Source organism: Coregonus clupeaformis, chromosome 13, assembly GCF_020615455.1.
Source record: "Coregonus clupeaformis isolate EN_2021a chromosome 13, ASM2061545v1, whole genome shotgun sequence".
Taxonomy (NCBI): Eukaryota; Metazoa; Chordata; class Actinopteri; order Salmoniformes; family Salmonidae; genus Coregonus; species Coregonus clupeaformis.
The window spans coordinates 4,725,354-4,746,198 of NC_059204.1; the positions used below are offsets into that span (position 1 = coordinate 4,725,354).

At 42.5% G+C, this 20,845-nt stretch overlaps 1 protein-coding gene across 2 annotated transcripts; it reads right to left on the minus strand.

Moving 5' to 3' along the window:
• Positions 1 to 96: 96 nt before the first annotated feature.
• elmod1 (ELMO/CED-12 domain containing 1) lies at positions 97 to 20,542 on the minus strand. Of its 2 annotated transcripts, XM_045224165.1 has the most exons (12): positions 20,290 to 20,542; positions 19,740 to 19,824; positions 7,824 to 7,969; positions 7,600 to 7,628; positions 7,345 to 7,442; positions 6,263 to 6,392; positions 5,618 to 5,751; positions 5,299 to 5,367; positions 4,385 to 4,405; positions 3,943 to 3,993; positions 3,113 to 3,246; positions 97 to 2,475 (listed from the first exon to the last, which is right to left on the minus strand). In XM_045224165.1, exons 2-12 carry the CDS (start codon positions 19,754 to 19,756, stop codon positions 2,300 to 2,302), a joined length of 1,005 nt encoding a protein of 334 aa, XP_045080100.1. In that variant the 5' UTR covers positions 19,757 to 19,824; positions 20,290 to 20,542; the 3' UTR covers positions 97 to 2,299. The 2 variants fall into 2 exon arrangements, with proteins under 2 accessions (XP_045080100.1, XP_045080101.1); XM_045224166.1 differs by lacking the exon at positions 4,385 to 4,405 and having other exon boundaries at positions 20,290 to 20,537.
• Between the last annotated feature and the right edge of the window lie 303 nt (positions 20,543 to 20,845).

Below are 20,845 nucleotides of genomic sequence, written 5' to 3' on the forward strand. Positions count from 1 at the left end.
TTGTGTAGAGAATCATTGTACCATCTAAACCGCTGTGAAATATATTTTCCATAACCCCAAATATTGTATATTCAGCTGTTTGTAGCTGGTGTACAAAACCGAAAGTAAACTACGCAAAAACAAAACTTCTGAACGGGAAGCATAGAAATAGCACACATAGAACAGATCTACAGCTTCGTAGACTTGCTTTCCATGGGAATTAAATATCTATAACTCACACTTCTATGTGAATTTGGTAGGGTTGCCCAAAAAGTTATATATTGTAGTTTTATACTCCATAATTGAATAAACCGTTTATGGAGCTCTCTTAGCCTATAGATCACATATTGCATACAAATAATCTGAACTAAAAACTCATTTATTTTGGAATTTCTGTGCATCCTTGACAATCGCTAATTAATATCCCAAAACAACACACGGTTTTTCAGTGAATCTGGGGTGTAATCATTAGCCTAACAGTCAACTAAAACGATAGTTTGTATTGGACAAATTCAGGTAGGTTCCTCTCTGTTTCGTTCCGTCTGCTTCTGTTTAAGAAGCGTTTTGCAACAGAATCGGCGTAATGAATACATCCCAGCACATCATCATCTTCCCTCTTTTGTGGTACCAATGTGAGGGGTTATGGCAGAGGAAACGGTGTTGCAGTAGTCTAGTGTGTGGTGCGGGAATAATGACAAGTGAAGCTGGGGAGCTTTGTGTTCACATTGCCCTAAAAAAGGGAACAGGACCATGGAATTCAAGCGAACCCGAACTCAGACCACATCTTGAGATGGTTTCAGTTTGGTTCACTTCGGGGGATCTTTTGAGGGGTCTGAGTTCCTTCGGAGTGTTCACACTGCATAGAAAATTGAGCCAGCCGCACTGAGTTCACAAAAATTGTCTGAAATGGACCAAGTATGAAAACACCCAAAGTCATATCTACGTCTTCTGGGGGGGAATGTAAATAATTGATTTACTAATACAGTGAACATTTAATGTGTCACATTCAATAAATCAATAAATATTTACAAATCAAACAATCGTGGACATAGTTGAATAAAGATTTACAAATCAAACATTCATGGACATAGCTGAATAACATTCATAAAATAAATTACAATTTCTTCAAAATGATATTCTGATTAATGTGAATTGTCCACATTTGTCTACATTTTGGCAATGATAATTCTGCTCTTGTGAAGTGTTCTTATCATGCATTTTACCTCAAATGTGATTAAACACAATCTATTACAATTGATAAATATTGGACAAATGATTTAGAAAAGAAACTGCCTTGCTGAGATGATGGCTGCGAGTGATTTAATTGGATGAATGAATGTCTGCTATCTCTCTTGATTGATTTTGACTGCAAATGAAACCAGTCCTGTATAGTGCATAGGCCTACCCTCCTTTTCCAGCTCATGTATCATAAAGCAATCTTCTTTTATTAGACTACTTACATCACCTTCATATCCCCCTCCTCAACTGATAGAATTGTCTGTCCGCACATTGCAACACAAAGCCTTGCTGCTTCCTACTTAAATACGGCAGGCAATATAGGATTGGGCAGTATCTCTGACTTCCTTATACAGTACAATGCAGTACAGTACACTACAGAGCCATATATAGAATAAATACATGGCTCTGGTACAGTATGTCATTGCATTTCCCTACTTAAGCATAGGAAGCTTATGAGGCCTTTTCAGTTTGTGACTTCTGACAGCACAGTTTAGGCCTACTGTTATTGCCCCGTCTAATGGTAAAGAGGAAGCACTGTCTCCTTAAATGTCCTCAAATATTTTTGGTGTCACAGCCGAACATTCATCACAATGAGATGTATTCAAGGAGCTAACGGACCGGAGAAAACAAAGCACTTGTTTCGTGATGATTAAATTAAAGGGATAGTTCACCCAAATTACATATCCGTTTTGTAATTCGGGTAAACTATCGCTTTAAAAATGCATAATAATAGCAATACATAACCGGCAATGGATGTCGGTCGTACAATCACAAATCATTAAAGCGAGGAATAACAATGAGTCAGTGAATGACTATGTGGTGCAGCCTCATCATGCACCCCTACAATCGCCATGGTCGTCTAGTGGTGCTGGTGGTTCTGAAGTCGCTGTGGGGGTTAGAGGCAGGGCGTGGAGGGATGGGTGTGTGTAAGCATGTGTGTGAGCGCTGGCGGGGTGAGCGGTTGGCAGTGACGTGATGTAGCTGGGAGGACTGGGGGGACGGGGACGCGGGGGTGTTGAGGAGGTTAGAGGTAAAGGGTCAGGGGTTAGAAGTCAGGGGTTAGAGGTCAAGGGGAGTGTGTTTACAGGTTGACCAGGTGGAGGTCGGAGGCGGCGAAGTGGGGGCACAGCGCCATGTCGGGGTTCTTGAGCTGCCGCAGCACCCGCCGGTGGAACTTGGAGCGCACACGGTTGAACTCCATGATGTCACAGGGGTCCTCCTCGATCCAGAACCGATGGAACTCCTGCATTAGGTAACCTTGGAGAGGAGGGGGTGGACCATTAGCCAGGACAGAACCACAGTAGCCTGGTCCTAGAACTGTTTGTGCTGTCTTGCCAATTCCTATGGTCATAGTTGGCTATATAGTACAAACGGCTGGGATCACAGAGCAGGACCAGAAGAAAACCGAAAACTTGTAGGTTAGCAGGTAAGGGTGGGACGACAGTATAACATTTTCATACAGTACTACAATAATTGTACCAAAATGGAAAAAAACATTGTTTTGGGATATCATATTTCAGGGAAAGATACTACAAAAAATATGATATCACAATATTGGGATAAAACAATATTGCAGGGAAAGATACTGTAGGAATTCTCACAGTATTTTATGTCTGACAAGTTGAAGGCATGCAGATCGAGAGTAGTGTAAAGAAAGAGACGATGTCATGACTGATAATGTATAAGTGCGCCGTTCGGTTCTCAAGTTATATCAGTATATCAGTATCAATATATCGTCACATGTACTAGCAGATTTAACACTCAAAGACTGCATCTGAAATGGCACCCTATTGGGCTCTGTTCAAAAGTAGTACAGTATACAGGGAATACATTGCCATTTAGTAGTACAATATAGGGCATAGGGTGCCATTTTGGAAAAATGGCTCCCACTCACAGAAGGTCTGCTGGAAGTGGCTGAGGCTGGGCATCTCCGGGGCTACGTTGTACAGGTGGGTCTTCAGGGCTCCGCTCACCAGCAGAGAGTAGGCCAGGTCCGTGATGTTGATGCCCACGATGGCAAAGGAGTATCTGGAACAATCAGTTATAAACATATCGCCTTTTATCTGAAGCTGGAATGAAGGCAATCTTTTTAGCTGTGCACAAGCCTCTGTGCTGCCCCCTGCACTTGTTCCTTCTACTTGACTTAAGTAGGCAGTAGGCACTAGTGCATATGGACTAGAATGGAATATGTTTACAGTCTTATGATTGTAATGTGGCTTAATGATCTCACAGGTTTTGATTGGGTGAAAATAATGTATGGCATTGTTGAGATTTGAAATCCACAACGTGTACTTGGCCTATTGCAGTGCAAGTATGATAACTGATTTTGCCATGGTTTGACTGAGACAATTGAACTAAAGGAATAGGTGTGTACAAGAGCTGAATCTAAACAAATCCTGGCACACACACACACACACACACACATTTCACCCTCTGAAAACAAACACACACACACACACACACACACACACACACACACACACATTGCCTGAATATAGATGTCACAGCAGGACTTCCAGTGCTGAAACAGCCCCTCTGCCAGAGCCAAAGCTCCCTAGAGCTACAATAACCCTCCACCCCATGCCCAGATCTCCCATAATCCTTTTAGACACTGCCATGCCCATGGTATGATGAGGACACAAGGATATCAAAGGATTCTTCTTGATATTCTCTCCTTTGCCATCTCCTCTGCGTTCTTGCGTGTTTTAGGGATTCGAGACTCACCCAATTGCTTTATCAAAATTCTTCTGTTCCCATTCTGCTTTGCTCATTTTGCTGTGGAGTACACAAGCATGAGTGTGAGTGTGCATCTAGAGCTCTGACATTGCAGTATTTTCTTACTGCTGAGGTAGCCTGGTCCCAGATCTGGTTGTGCTGTCTTGCCAGCTCCTATGGTCATTGTCAGACAGCACAAACCGAACTGGAACCAGGCTGCTTCTGAGGTACCTCAGAAACTTACAAAGACCTCAGCTAATGAAACAAGTTGAGTAGTGCAAAGAAAGTGCCATGATGCAGTTTCATATGACAATTTCCTTTACTATCTAGATTCTATAACTCATCGTAATTAATGAATGGAATGCATAACTATAACAAGTACAAATAGAGATCATTCAAAAAACGTTGCAAATCAATTGGTCAGTATGAAAGTGAAATGGTGAAGTAGTACCTTGCCTCTTTGGGAATGCTCCTACACACGTGAGAGAGAGGGATGGAGAGAATGGAGGTGGAGAAAAAAAGAAAGTGAGTGTGCCCAGTGAGATGTAGATCAAAGCAAATGTGCCAAACGATAGACATTTAAAACCCTAGTCACAACTGCAGTCATCCAAGTGTGTACTATAAATTGCAGCTATAGACTGACACAGCCACAGTGTAGCCTAACCAGTGTGGAGAAACTATGGTCAGGTTCATTAGGGCACACACTGGAAACTTTTCTAAAATTGTACACAACGGAAAGCGAAAATGTGTGTTTCTTATTGGGCAAGTTCAGGTAGTTACTCCCTGTTCAGCACTTTTTTCCCCGTTAGGTGCCTAATGAACATGACCCAGGAGAAACTCAAAACATCAGAGAGGTCTGATGGGAAATAGAGTTCGAGACTACTGATAGTGATTTCCCTTTTTTTAAGATTTCCTCCCATGGAGTTTCAATAGTGGGACTGTGTTATGTTGAGAGTTCGTGTGACTCCAGTGCTTAATCATACAGGTCGCGTTCCAGGCCGACTACATTGCAGACGTTGCATTGCATCAACCAATGGTTAAGTGCCACTTCATCGACAGCACAGTTGGGCATCCGATTGCTATACCATATGATGTGGCTAGATAATATGTTAAACACCTATCCAGGTGTTGTGGATCTGGAAGGCGTCTGCAATGTAGTCAGCCAGGAACGCGGGATTAGATGGTGAGCTGACAAATAAGCATGATAGGTACAAATCATCCAACATATCAAGCAGTCATTGGTTCGACCCTAGATAGATCATTCTTCAAAGCATGTTGTAAGTGGTTGAGATAAATCAAGAGCCAATCTCTATGCCATAGGAGGTCAGGGGGCGAGTAAAGGAGGGGTAAAGGGGAGGGACCCACCTGTGTTTGGGCTGCAGGGAGTCATGAAGCACCTGGAGAGCGGTGGCCTTGTCATGCTCAGCAAAATATCTATGGTAGAGGAAGATAAAACACAGGGGAAACATAAACTAGAATTGTACAGGATTGTCTCTTTGTCCCTTCACATTGTTACTGGATGTATAATCAGTACTGTACTATTGTCTGGTCCTTGTCTGCAGAGGAAAACATTTGTACAGTGAAGTGACTCATATTACACACATATACACACACACACACACACACACACACACACACACACACACACACACACACACACTGTCACACACACAGAGACACTCACAGAAGATTGTGTAGGCCCAGTAGACCCATGCCCCTGAAGTCAGTCTTGGGGTCGTTGCCCTGGAAACCGATCTCACACCACTGCTTGGAGATCCGCCCGGTGAGTGGCGAATCAGGACGCAGTGTCTTCCACAGCTACAACAGGACAAACACAGACATTAATCAGGGAGAGACTACTTACTGCTATCAGTAAATTAAGCCAGATCCCGTATTCATAAAGTGTCTCAGAGTAGCAGTGCTAGGATCAGGTCCCCCCTTTCAATATATTGTTATTCATTATGATTTAAAGGCTAAACTGATTCTAGATCAGCAATCCTACTCTGAGACGCTTTATGAATATGGGCCCTGATATTCAATACCTGGCCTTTTGAAATAGAGCAAATGACAATTTTGCATTGTCAGTGTTTGTATTATGTCAGCAATTCAGTCGCCTTACATTCTGAGCAGGGGATCCAATTACAGTATATACTGTATCTACCCCACACTGAGTAACTACCCCACTCTAGCTCCCCAACTATAGACAGCACAGAAATTCTACCTTTATATCAACAGAGATATTAAATAGTGGTGATTATAGTAGCACTTCATAATGCATTATAATAACATTATAATGTACATGTGTAATAATCTAATCCATTCATCCTACCTTCATCAGCATCTGCTCATGGTCGGGGTTCTCACAGTCGTACGGCTCCCTGCGTAGCTTCTCCACCTCCGCCACCAGGCCACGGTAGCCTACGATCTGGAACAGGCTGGCCTGGAGGGAGATGCCTAGCCTGGGGAGAGACACAGCCATACCAGGGTCAGCCTGGAGGTCAGCCTGGAGGTGGCCTACTACTACAGGTTTGTGTTCAATAGACACCAAACGGAACAGAAAGAGAAATGGGGAGGGTCTGGTCTTTTCCTATACAAAATGCTCAAACGTTAAGCTATGGTTTACCCTAATGAACTCAACCCAGTGCTTCTCCTATGGCTTAGCCTGGAGGAGCCTTGAGGTCTGTGAGAGCATGCTCTTTTTGGAGGCTCCTTTTGTAAGTACTGTAGGGCCAGGATTCAATCCAAGGTGCATTGTAGCGCAGGGCACTATAACGGTCTCTTAAAGGTCATTTGCGTTTGAGCCAACGTGCGAGGTTTACCAAAAATGCAATCACCGAAAACTTTAAAAGGGATTGTCGGCTGTATAGTGATCTGCGCTATAACATGCCTTGGACTGAATCCCGGCCGAATGTAGGTTCGCTGCTCTGGCACCCCAATGGTGGAACAAGCTCCCTCACGACGCCAGGACAGCGGAGTCACTCACCACCTTCCGGAGACATTTGAAACCCCACCTCTTTAAGGAATACCTGGGATAGGATAAAGTAATCCTTCTACCCCCCAAAAAAAAATAAAATAAATTGTAAAGTGGTTATCCCACTGGCTATAGGGAGAATGCACCAATTTGTGAGTCGCTCTGGATAAGAGCGTCTGCTAAATGACGTAAATGTGCCCTTGAGCAAGGCACTTAACCCTAATTGCTCCTGTAAGTCGCTCTGGATAAGAGCGTCTGCTAAATGACTAAAATGTAAATGTAAATGTAGGTCTTTCAATCCTGGTCAGTAGTCTGACTAGAGGACAAATCAATTGCATTCTAGTTAGGACAGGCACGTTATGAACCTTAAAAGACTGCTTGGTGGCTCTCAGTACTTGATGCACAGCGATCAACAGATCCAGTGCTGAACATGATCTTACTGTGGGTTAGTGTCAGGGTTGACCTTCTTCAGGGTCATGATGTCATCGATGGTCTTCTCCACACGGTCTGGGTGAGCACTGAGGGCAGACTGGCATAGCTGGAGAGGAAGGAGAGGCGGAGGAGGAAAAAGAGGAGGAGGAGGAATAGGAGGCAGGAAGAGAAGGAGGAAGAGAGAACAATGCATCATCACAGTTGTGTATAAATGTGTATAAGTTATGAAATACCATATTACCCGTCAAATGTATACCACTCACCTCATTCTTTGAGTACCTGAGGGAAGACTCTGAATGGGGAAAAACAAGTTTAAAAAGAAATGCTAACAATCCTACAGTATTTCAAATTCCCAGTTCCCACCCATCACTTTTTATCATTATCATAGCCTACATACAGTATGTCTCACACAGAATCAGAATTGATAACAGATTAAATTACATCTTGACGCATTAAACAATTCCTCTAAGGCAAAAAGTAGGCCTACCGATCTTAAGGGTCCTTCGGGCCCCTGGCTTGTTGTTGTGGCAGATCCGTTGCAGTTCACACCGCCCCGTGACCTTCCTGATCACAAACTTCAGGCCTCGCCACAGACATTTACAGTACAGGAACACAAAGAACTGTGTCACCACCCTACAGGAGGAGGAAGGGAGAGAGAGAGAGAGAGAGAGAGAGAGGGAGGGATGGAGAGGGAGAGAGAGAGAGAGAGAGAGAGAGTATATTCTCTACATTCTTAATGTGACCGACCCAGGTCTTCTGCGTACCACATCAAGACTGTGTTAGCCGACTGAGCTAAAGTCTAGGCATTAGCTTGGGGAACTAATTCAAGTCTTACATTTACATTTAGCAGACGCTCTTATCCAGAGCGAGTTACAGGAGCAATTAGGGTTAAGTGCCTTGCTTAAGGGCACATCGACAGATTTTTCACCTAGTCGGCTCGGGGATTAGAACCAGCGACCTTTCGGTTACTGGCACAAGGCTCTTAACCACTAAGCTACCTGCCGCCCGTCTTCAGGTCACAGTCAAAGTTACTCATCCTCGGATAGACTAAGACACACTGATTTGATCTAGGCCAGAAGTACAGTGATGTGCTATAGTACCCATAATGTTCTGTACCTTGTACATAGTGTGCTTATGATGGGCACCATTGTTAAGTGTTTATGCTCAGGGAAGAGAATGCCTGCTCAACTCTCTCCCTCTCCCTCTCTTTAGCATGTGAAGAACTATTTGCTGTTTGTTTAAAATTACATTATTCGCTCTTCTCTTCTCTTTCCTCCCTCTTTCTTTCTCTCTCTCGCTCTTTCTCCCGTCCCTCCCTCCCCCCTTTCCCTCTCCTTCAGGCTCCATATTTCAGTCTGAGGGGAGCCTCTGCCCCCGGCCTGATAAGAGTGTAGTTCCAGTCACCCAACTGGGACAGAGGGAGAAGGATGACGTGGGTCGGATACACAGCAGCCTCCTAATGTAGGCTGTACTAGCACAGTGTGTGTGTGTGTGGTGAGGTACTCTTCCTGCACTGTAAACCCCAAAGCATTTTTAACTCAAATACTTCTAGTAAATTGAACTCAAAGTCAATGAAAAGTCATTATTACTTAAAATGTGTATGTGGAACTGACTAAAAACTAAATGAGAAGTCACATCAACAAAAACAAATTATGTTTCAACCCATTAACTTTCTACCCAGCATGCTCTACTGTAGGTCCATTTCTGGGAAATGTTTGTAATATGTGTTTTTGCATGTACAATGAGTGAGTGATTGATTAATCTTATGCTACACAAAGATAAATAACATACATTTTCCTAAACTAATCCAATCATTTAGTTAGATTTTTTTGCACCCGTTACTGAAATGTTTGTTCCAGTTTAAATGGCTTAGGTAGGCTCCGAACCCTGTCAGTCCTTATGAATGCAGGTTGTGGGTGAATAAAAATGCCAGGTTGGAAGATTCCTGGAAATCCTCCAACCAGCATCATTTTTTAAATCTGTGAATTTTGGGGAAGTTACTGGAATTTTGCAACCCTACTTGCAGGCCTGATGTGGCCTGTAAAACATCAGTTTAGGGTAAAGCTGCCTCAAAATAAGGCCTAATGTGATATGTAATGTATTGTCAGCACAGGAGGCTGCAGAGGGGAGGACGGCTCATAATAATGGCCGGAACGGTGCGAATGGAATGGCATCAAACAACTGGAAACCATGTGTTTGATGTATTTGATACCATTCCACTGATCCGCTCCAGTCATTACCACGAGCCCGTTCTCCCCAATTAAGGTGCCACCAACCTCCTGTGATTGTCATAAAGAGTTTAATTATAATGATAATCTTCACCTAGGAACTCACTTGGTGAAGGCCACAGGACTGAAATACAGTCATGGGTGGTTCCTCTACAATTCACTCGAAAAGGCAAAGCATACTGGGAAATGATATTGGAGGCGTGGCTTAGTGGGGGCGTTACTCAAAATGTTCAAGCTGATACAACTCAAATCTGGACCCCCTACAGCACGTGTCAAAGTCATTCCACAGAGGGCCGAGTGTCTGCGGGTTTTCGCTCCTGCCATGTACTTGACAACCTGGTTGTCTAAGTCTTAATTGAAAGGAAAAACCAAAAACCCGCAGACACTAGGCCCTCCATGGAATGAGTTTGACACCCTGACGCCTGCCTGCCTGCCTGCCTGCCTGCCTGCCTGCCTGCCTGCCTGCCTGCCTGCCTGCCTGCCTGCCTGCCTGCCTGCCTGCCTGCCTGCCTGCCTGCCTGCCTGCCTGCCTGCCTGCCTGCCTGCCTGCCTGCCTGCCTGCCTGCCTGCCTGCCTGCCTGCCTGCCTGCCTGCCTGCCTGCCTGCCTGCCTGCCTGCCTGCCTGCCTGCCTGCCTGCCTGCCTGCCTGCCTGCCTGTGCCTGCCTGCCTATCTATCTATCTATCTATCTATCTATCTATCTATCTATCTATCTATCTATCTATCTGAACCTGTTTGGAGGTGATGAGTTGGAGTGAGAGCTATGGTTCATGGCCCATACCCAACTGAGTACCTGCCAAGTCAGAGAGCTTGGAAGCTATAAGGTTCTATCTGCATTTTTGTCTAAATGTCGTTTTTGAAATAGCCTTGTTCTGTTCAATGTTCAGCAAGTGCCAACACAGGTGAACACCACTAGTGCTTTGAAATGTGATAATAGCCTAATATTAGGGACGTCAAACGTTCAGGCTTCTGCACAGACACTATGGAGGCTCCAGTCTAGAGCCCCAGGTTAAATTGTGTTTGAGATCATTTTTGTACTCTCTAAATGTTAAATTAGTGAGAAATAGGTGTCATTGTTGCAATGTGAGTGGGAAACATATGAAATGATTGTATATTGCCCTAATTTCCCTAATGTGGACAGTTTGTGTTATCCCCATAAAATTGAGTGGAATTACACATCCTTTTTACCTTAGATTGGTGATGTTAGTATAAATGTTTATAGTCATTACGATGACATAAGATTGAATGCTTAAAACATATCAATATCTTAGTGAAATTGATTAATGAAATGGCTTGGAATGGCACAGACAATTCGGGGTGGTCTCTCTATAAAAGTCGCTGGCTACACACCAATACACAGATTTGACAGTCAAACTTAAATAGCAGCTAAACGTTCTCACTGTCGATATCCTATGCCACGCCATAATTCATTTAAATTAGGAACAGTTCGGGCCAGAAGGTTGAGAGTTTGCCGACCACCACGGATGAGCTCACTCTACTTGCCTGTCTCATTACACTACGATCAGAGCCGGCTGCAGACAATGATCAGGTAGGGGGAAATCAGAATTTCAACATTTTGATGCTATATTTATAATTATAAAATATATGCAAAGATTTTCCACCAACAGGTTTCTTTCTGTGCCAATGCACCACACACAACCAATAAGCAATGCATAACTGCATATCGATTACCGACTTTGAGCTTTTCATCATGGTTTGCGTTTTCAACACCACAATCAAATAAGAGTTTGTCAATCTCGACAAACAGAAAATACATCCCTCCCTACTTAGTATCTAAGCCTTGACAATTTCAGAATGTCATTAAACTTTTTGGTGTTTTGAAACAGATGCCTCTTTTCAATGGCCGGTGCGCAGTTTGGATGCAGGAATTATATTACAGTGGAGTGGATGAACGTGCCCGGGTAGCCTACAGGAGACTTTTGAAATAGCCTAATCTGATTAAAACATTGTGAATGGTTGTGTTTATGCTACACCTAAAAGGTAATACAATTTAAAAAGTTAAATGACTTAAATATAATTTAAGCGTTAAGTTCTAGGTCAAGGAATAGCCACTCGGATCCGGAAAGGAGGCAGAACGCGCGTTAAGCTTTTCTGAATAACTGGGCCTGCTGAGAGCATAGGCCTTTGTGGCTACAATATATAGGACGACTTGGGAGAATGATGGTTGGCAACAGACAGCGATAAAATAATTTATACACAATACCCCATAATGACAAAGCGAAAGAAGGTTTTATCAAAGGTTTTGCAAATGTATTAAAAATAGAAAACAGAAATACCTTATTTACATAAGTATTCAGACCCTTAGTTATGAGACTCGAAATTGCATCCTGTTTCCATTGATCATCCTTGAGATGTTTCTACAACTTGATTGGAGTCCACCTGTGGGAAATTCAATTGATTGGACATTATTTGGAAAGGCACACACCTGTCTATATAAGGTCCCACAGTTGACAGTGCATGTCAGAGCAAAAACCAAGCCATGAGGTCGAAGGAATTGTCCGTAGAGCTCTGAGACAGGATTGTGTCGAGGCACAGATCTGGGGAAGGGTACCAAAAAATATCTGCAGTATTGAAGATCCCCAAGAACACAGTGGCCTCCATCATTCTTAAATGGAAGAAGTTTGGAACCACCAAGACTCCTCCTAGAGCTGGCCGCCCGGCCAAACTGAGCAATCGGGGGAGAAGGGCCTTGGTCAAGGAGGTGACCAAGAACCCGATGGTCCCTCTGACAGAGCTCTAGAGTTCCTCTGTGGAGATGGGAGAACTTTCCAAAAGGACAACCATCACTGCATCACTCCACCAATCAGGCCTTTATGGTAGAGTGGCCAGACGGAAGCCACTCCTCAGTAAAAGGCTTGGAGTTTGCCAAAAGGCACCTAAAGACTCTCAGACCATGAGAAACAAGATTCTCTGGTCTAATGAAACCAAGATTGAACTCTTTGGCCTGAATGCCAAGCATCGCGTCTGGAGGAAACCTGGCACCATCCCTACGGTGAAGCATGGTGGTGGCAGAATCATGCTGTGGGGATGTTTTTCAGTGGCAGAGACTGGGAGACTAGTCAGGATCGAGGCAAAGATGAACGGAGCAAAGTACAGAGAGATCATTGATGAAAACCAGAGCGCTCAGTACCTCAGACTGGGCCGAAGGTTCACCTTCCAACAGGACAACGACCCTATGTACACAGCCAAGACATCGCAGGAGTGGCTTCGGAACAAGTCTCTGAATGTCCTTGAGTGACCCAGCCAGAGCCCGGACTTGAACCTGATCGAACATCTCTGGAGAGATCTGAAAATAGCTGTGCAGCAACGCTCCCCATCCAACCTGACAGAGCTTGAGAGGATCTGCAGAGAAGAATGGGAGAAACTCCCCAAATACAGGTGTGCCAAGCTTGTAGCGTCATACCCAAGAAGACTTGAGGCTGTAATCACTGCCAAAGGTGCTTCAACAAAGTACTGAGTAAAGGGTCTGAATACTTATGTAAATGTAATATTTCAGTTTTGTATTTGTAATAAAATAACAACAATTTCCAAAAACCTTTTTTTTTTTGCTTTGTCATTATGGGGTATTGTGTTTAGATTGATGAGGGGGAAAAAACGATTTAATCCATTTTAGAATAAGCCTGTAACCTAACAAAATTTGGAAAAAGTCAAGGGGTCTGAATACTTTCCGAAGGCACAGGTGTTGAAGAGCAACATTGTCCCAGACAGGTTTTAGTCACAGTACATTTATTTTAGGCTAGCAGTGTTTCTGTCAGGTTTCTGTACTGCACATGTGATGGCAGAGTATGCAAAACAAATGTGCACCCGATTGCAAAAAATCATCATGATATCATTCGGCGGGTAGGCCTACTTTGCAGTCAACATTTAATTGGGAAGGTTTTTTGGGGAAAAGGTTGAAAATTACATTCTGCATGCATCGCAGATTTTATATAGCCGATAGGCTTTATATCTTAACTTTAGCAGGGTTTACTTCAGGCTGACTACTAGCATCTATTGAGTTGCAATGTCCCATTAATTGAATGTCCAAATCAACTAAAAGTATATACAAAATACGTTTTGCATCGACACAATCCTTTTACTGTTTGCGACTCACAAATTATTATTTTGATTACCATGATTAGATTCACCGCGATTTAACTGAACCCCAACTACTACAATGGCGAAACACATAATTCAATTCGTTAAAAATAATCATTTAAAAACAATAGTTTCATATGAATTAAATGAATCACTATTATTATTAATTTTTTATATTTTGAGAAATGTGAAGAGGGGCATCCGTTATATAGTAAATTCAATTTGTATGGCCTAAACAAGATCAATAGGGGGGCTTTTTGAGCTGCGTATCTCATGTCTTCACTGTTCTTTCATGCGCAATGACGCACCGGACCTCTCCGCTGCCTATCAGCTATTCCTCTATGTTCTTCTGGTTTTATATAGAAAACTTGTGCAGATTTTAATGATTTTATGTGTGTTGTGATTGCTAGTTAACCTATTGCAGATTTACATTTACGTCATTTAGCAGACGCTCTTATCCAGAGCGACTTACATGAGCAATTAGGGTTAAGTGCCTTGCTCAAGGGCACATCGGCAGATTTTTCACCTAGTCGGCTCGGGGATTAGAACCAGTGACCTTTCGATTACTGGCACAACGCTCTTAGCCACTAAGCTAACGCCCCCCAGATCTGGACAAACGATCCACCTACCACTCTTGCAGTGGTGTAAATACTTTAAAGCACTACTTTAAGTCATTTAAGTCATTTTTGTGGGTATCTGTACTTTACTATTTATATTTTTGACTACTTTTACTTTTACTTCACTACATTCCTAAAGAAATGAATGTACTTTTTGCTCCATACAATTTCCCTGACCCCCAAAAGTACTTGCAAACAGAGGAAATGTGGCTATATGAAAGAAGTGATATAGTAATACCTGCAAAATTGGAAAATGGGGAATGTAAACCCCCCCCCCCACCAGTCAAAAGTTTGGACACACCTACTCATTTTAGGTTTTTTCTTTATTTCTACTATTTTTAACATTGTAGAATAATAGTGAAGACATCAAAACTATGAAATAACAAATGGAATCATGTAGTAAACAAAAAAGTGTTAAACAAATCAAAATATATTTTAGATATGAGATTCATCAAATAGCCACCCTTTGCCTTGATGACAGCTTTGCAAATTCTTGGCATTCTCTCAACCAGCTTCACCTGGAATGCTTTTCCAACAGTCTTGAAGGAGTTCCCACATATGCTGAGCACTTGTTGGTTGCTTTTCCTTCACTCTGCGGTACGACTCATCCCAAACCATCTCAATTTGGTTGAGGTCAGGGGAATGTGGAGGCCAGGTCATTTGATGCAGCCCTCCATCACTCTCCTTCTTGGTAAAATAGCCCTTACACAACCTGGAGGTGTGTTGGGTCATTGTCCTGTTGAAAAACAAATGATAGTCCCACTAAGCCCAAACCAGATGGGATGGCGTATCGCTGTAGAATGCTGTGGTAGCCATGCTGGTTAAGTGTGCCTTGAATTCTAATTAAATCACAGACAGTGTCACCAGCAAAGCACCCCCACACCATAACACATTTACATTTACATTTTAGTCATTTAGCAGACGCTCTTATCCAGAGCGACTTACAGTTCGTGAGTGCATACATCATTTTTTTATTTTTCATACTGGCCCCCCGTGGGAACACCTCATCCTCCACGCTTTACGGTGGGAAATACACATGCGTAGATCATCCGTTCACCCACACCGCATCTCACATAGACATGGCGGTTGGAACCAAAAATCTCAAATTTGGACTCCTGACCAAAGGACACATTTCCACTCATCTAATGTCCATTGCTCGTGTTTCTTGGCCCAATCAGGTCTCTTCTTCTTATTGGTGTCCTTTAGTAGTCGTTTCTTTGCAGCAATTAGACCAAGAAGGCCTGATTCACACAGTCCCCTCTGAACAGTTGATGTTGAGATGTGTCTGTTACTTGAACTCTGTGAAGCATTTACAGTGGCTTGCGAAAGTATTCACCCCCCTTGGCATTTTTCATTTCTGTTGCCTTACAACCTGGAATTCAAATTGATTTTGGGGGGGTTTGTATCATTTGATTTACACAACATGCCTACCACTTTGAAGATGCAAAATATATTTTCTTGTGAAACAAACAAGAAATAAGACAAAAAAACAGAAAACTTGAGAGTGCATAACTATTCATACCCCCAAAGTCAATACTTTGTAGAGCCACCTTTTGCAGCAATTACAGCTGCAAGTCTCTTGGGGTGTGTCTCTATAAGCTTGGCACATCTAGCCACTGGGATTTTTGCCCATTCTTCAAGGCAAAACTGCTCCAGCTCCTTCAAGTTGGATGGGTTCCGCTGGTGTACAGCAATCTTTAAGTCATACCACAGATTCTCAATTAGATTGAGGTCTGTGCTTTGACTAGGCCATTCCAAGACATTTAAATGTTTCCCCTTAAACCACTCGAGTGTTTAGCAGTATGCTTAGGGTCATTGTCCTGCTGGAAGGTGAACCTCCGTCCCAGTCTCAAATCTCTGGAAGACAAAACAGGTTTCAAGAATTTCCCTGTATTTAGCGCCATCCATCATTCCTTCAATTCTGACCAGTTTCCCAGTCCCTGCCGATGAAAAACGATGTTCTCGGGGTGATGAGAGGTGTTGGGTTTGCGCCAGACATAGCGTTTTCCTTGATGGCCAAAAAGCTATATTTTTGTCTCATCTGACCAGAGTACCTTCTTCCAAATGTTTGGGGAGTCTCCCACATGCCTTTTGGCGAATACCAAACATGTTTGCTTCTTTTTTTCTTTAAGCAATGGTTTTTTTCTGGCCACTCTTCCGTAAAGCCCAGCTCTGTGGAGTGTACGGCTTAAAGTGTTCCTTTGGACAGATACTCCAATCTCCACTGTGGAGCTTTGCAGCTCCTTCAGGGTTATCTTTGGTCTCTTTTTTGCCTCTCTGATTGATGCCCTCCTTGCCTTGTCCGTGAGTTTTGGTGGGCGGCCCTCTCTTGGCAGGTTTGTTGCGGTGCCATATTCTTTCCATTTTTTAATAATGGATTTAATGGTGCTCCGTGGGATGTTCAAAGTTTCTGATATTTTTTTATAACCAACCCTGATCTGTACTTCTCCACAACTTTGTCCCTGACCTGTTTGGAGAGCTCCTTGGTCTTCATGGTGCCACTTGCTTGGTGGTGCCCCTTGCGTAGTGGTGTTGCAGACTCTAGGGCCTTTCAGAACAGGTGTATATATACTGAGATCATGTGACAGATCATGTGACACTTAGATTGCACACAGGTGGACTTTATTTAACTAATTATGTGACTTCTGAAGGTAGATGGTTGCACCAGATCTTATTTAGGGGCTTCATATCAAACGGGGTGAATACATATGCACGCACCACTTCTCCGTTATTAATTTTTTTGAATTTTTGGAAACAAGTTATTTTTTTTATTTCACTTCACCAATTTGGCTATTTTGTGTATGTCCATTACATGAAATCCAAATAAAAATCCATTTAAATTACAGGTTGTAATGCAACAAAATCGGAAAAACGCCAAGGGGGATGAATACTTTTGCAAGGCACTGTATTTGGGCTGCAATTTCTGAGGCTGGTAACTCTAATGAACTTATCCTCTGCAGCAGAGGTAACTCTGGGTCTTCCATTCCTGTGGTGGTCCTCATGAGAACCAGTTTCAGAAATTCCACAAATTAACTTTTAAGAAGGCACACCTGTTAATTGAAATGCATTCCAGGTGACTACCTCATGAAGCTGGCTGAGAGAATGCCAAGAGTGTGCAAAGCTGTCATCAAGGCAAAGGGTGGCTATTTGAAGAATCTCAAATATAAAATATATTTTGATTTGTTTAACACTTTTTTGGTTACTACATGATTCCATATGTGTTATTTCATAGTTTTGATGTCTTCACTATTATTCTGGTACTCTGTAGCTCAATTGGTAGAGCATGGCGCTTGTAACGCCAGGGTAGTGGGTTCGATCCACGGGACCACCCATACGTAAAAATGTATGCGCACATGACTGTAAGTCGCTTTGGATAAAAGCGTCTGCTAAATGGCATATTATATTATTCTACAATGTCGAAAATAGTAAAAATAAAGAAGAACTCTTGAATGAGTAGATGTGTCCAAACTTTTGACTGGTACTGTATATCACATTCACAGGAGGCATGACACTTGAGTCAAGGCCATATTTTCAGTTTGCATTTTGGTAGACTGGGACAGCAGGTTAGATAAACTGGGACACCATTATTATAGTCCTAATTGTACACCAATGACAATTGAATTACATTTTGTTTGATTAGGAAACATCTGAAGATTTCAGAAATGTATAGTGTTGGGCTAATATGTTGGATAGATGTCTGAATTCACTCAAATAACAGTATTAATTTACATTTTTACATTTTCATCGTTTTTTTCGTACTGGTTCCCTGTGGAAATTGAAATCACAACCCTGGTGTTGCAAGCGCCATGCTCTACCAACTGAGCCACACGGGACCAGTACTAATAACAGTCCTACAAGAAAAAATGAAAAGGATATAGTATTACAAGAACCAGAGCCCGACCTAACCTAAGTAGGCTACAGGGGGTCCCTAATGTAAACTGGATCTCTTTCCTCCATAAGACTGTCCCAGTTTAGCTACTCCATGCTGTCCTACTTTAGCTAGCTATGGTTGGTAAAGCGGGACAACTAAAAAAATTACAATTACAAAATGTAAACATAATATTGGCAACTTTTTTATATATATTTTGATGCACCAGTAAATAGTATGCACATTTAAATTACAATTTGGCACAGTGCATTATTTATGACAGTTGTATAACCTTAACATTAAAACAGAAAAAAGCTATGTCGCTGATCTTACTGTGTACTTTGCAGGGTGAGCTCCCTGTTTGTAGCTTGCTCTGCCCCCCTCTATGATTCACACCAATGAAGTGATGTGATTTTGATCATGTGGTTTCTGCAAGGATTTAGTAACAATAGTTTAGCTTTTCTCTTGTCAGACCAAGAAATAGACAAGTCAGGATTAAGCTGTCACAGTTTATATGATGTCCCACTCTTTCTAAATTCACCCTATTTATCAAAAAATCATTTTCAACTTAAGTTTAAGCAATATAAATTGAACTTTCAACATTCATCTCCAATGGTATTGTACTTAATCATATAAAAACTGCTGAATGGGTCCAAAAACGTGCTGCGATTGTGTTATGTTGATGATATACCAGAAATCACCAAAACGGGTTTGCCCTGCTGCCTACTAATATGAAGCAGATTATAGTATGAAAGGATACACAGCAGCCAGTAGACTATCTAACACATGTCCACTGAGTGTATTGATCACAGACCACAAATCCCGGGGGACTATTTTCTCTCCCCACTGCCTGAGAACGAGACTGGCATGCTAAGTAGGCCAAGCATACGCACGGTGAGCGCATTCAAACATTAGCCAACTCCATTAGCCCATGGAGCAGCAATAAGCACTGCCATGGGACACGGGAGTAGGCTGAGAGCACTTGTGCTTGCAAACACTCACACGGTAATTAAGTGATTGGTAGGCCTACACTACGCACAATAACCACCCTAACCGAGCGTCGTCACTGAAAGGTTCGTAAAAGCGCAAAGGCGCGGGAATAAAGGCCTGGTTGCCTGCAAAAGCCCTCTGTTTTCTATTCTCCTAAGTATCTCTATTCTCCTACACCTGACCGATTGGCGGAGCTGTCCTTTCAGCACCACACACACAAGGGCACAGTTTGTCACATAAAATCGTGCCTATCTAAACAATATGGTGTGAATTAAATTTGGGTTGTTCATCTTTTTTCAATTTTAGCTAGTTATCAAGCTTCTTGATAACTAGCTTCTTATTCATTCACATTTGACCATGGAATAACAACATGCAAATAAGGCCACTGGGAGGACTTAAATTACCATTTAAGGCTATATAGACAAAATGTCAATCCACATGAGTGAAAAGAAAGCATACAACATTTTAGGCTTCGCCTATGTGAGTTGACAGTATAGGCAAGGCCTCATTACAAGAAGTTCTGACCACTCATTAAAAATATATATTTAGTAGGCTAGGCCTATAGCAAAGTATCCCTTTAAGAAAGAGCGTATATTTGCCTACCTCAAAAAATTCTTCATTTTGATGATTTTGCCGAGTTCCTTCTCTTTTCTTTAGAATTGACACACGGCCAATGACCGATGTATTCCTGCATAAAAAAAGAAACAAGTGGGAAGGGAAAAACATCATTTTACATTATTAATACAAGCATACAGAAACATAAGGATAGCATATAACGTTTTAATGTCTGGTGAATGGCGCGTCTTATTTGGTCGGCAGTTTCCATGGTGCTGTTGTGCCGTCAGATTATAGGCTATATGCTACATTGTTGTGAGCAAGTAAACCACATTGAATCGATATAGCCTAGCCTACCAGTTCTTCAGGTAAGGCTACCTGCAATATGATGGAAAGAACATTCTTAATCTCATTATAAGGTAAATAAATCACACAGTTGTGTGGTTTGGTGCAGCCTTAGCCTATTTCTCGAAGCTAATAATTGGCACCCAAGGCACACCATGCATAACACGAGCTCTCGAGTAACACAATGAAATCAATCGTGCGTCCTGAAAAGGAACATGCACATATTTACAAATAGATCAATAATTGCACTCACAGGAAAGAAGCAGAATGCCAGATAAAGAGCCGGATAAAGACGCAATATATTGCCGCCGGTGGTGGCCTCGCGTTTGTGCGATTGTCCTCTTCACTCGATAGCAGGTAACTGTTCTTCCTCCATGATGACAGCGTCACTGAGGGGATGAGGAGACCGAGCGGCAGAACAGCATCGCAATGCAGAGTCGGTGCTGCCGCGAGGTGGAGTAGAGAGCGTCAGCCCAGCCCAAGCCTCGCGCTCCAGACAGACACCTTCGTAAAAACAAAACGGGTCACAGACTCATCAGACCCAAAGAGATGTCCACCTAAATTATATAATTTTATCAGATTGTCATGTTTGTTTTGTGTCGCCTAGGCCAGCTAGCCTACTTGGTAATTGCGATGCGTCTGGCTATAAAATAGCCTAGGGCGCAGGAATCGCAGTCTGTCAGGGTCAGGCTATATGTTGTATGGCCATTTCGACTGTCAACCATAAAAAAAGCTCTATATTTGTGACACTATAATAAGATTATATGGGCTATTTATAGGGCTATTAAGCCTATATACTTATTGGATGC

Excerpts from the sequence above, each read along its gene's own strand:
- elmod1 (XM_045224165.1), bottom strand. Across the intron at positions 6,393-7,344 it reads AACCCTGACACTAACCCACA|GCTAGGCATCTCCCTCCAGG; the intron begins GTAAGATCATGT and ends GTCTCTCCCCAG. Across the intron at positions 2,476-3,112 it reads CCACTTCCAGCAGACCTTCT|GTTACCTAATGCAGGAGTTC; the intron begins GTGAGTGGGAGC and ends CTCCTCTCCAAG.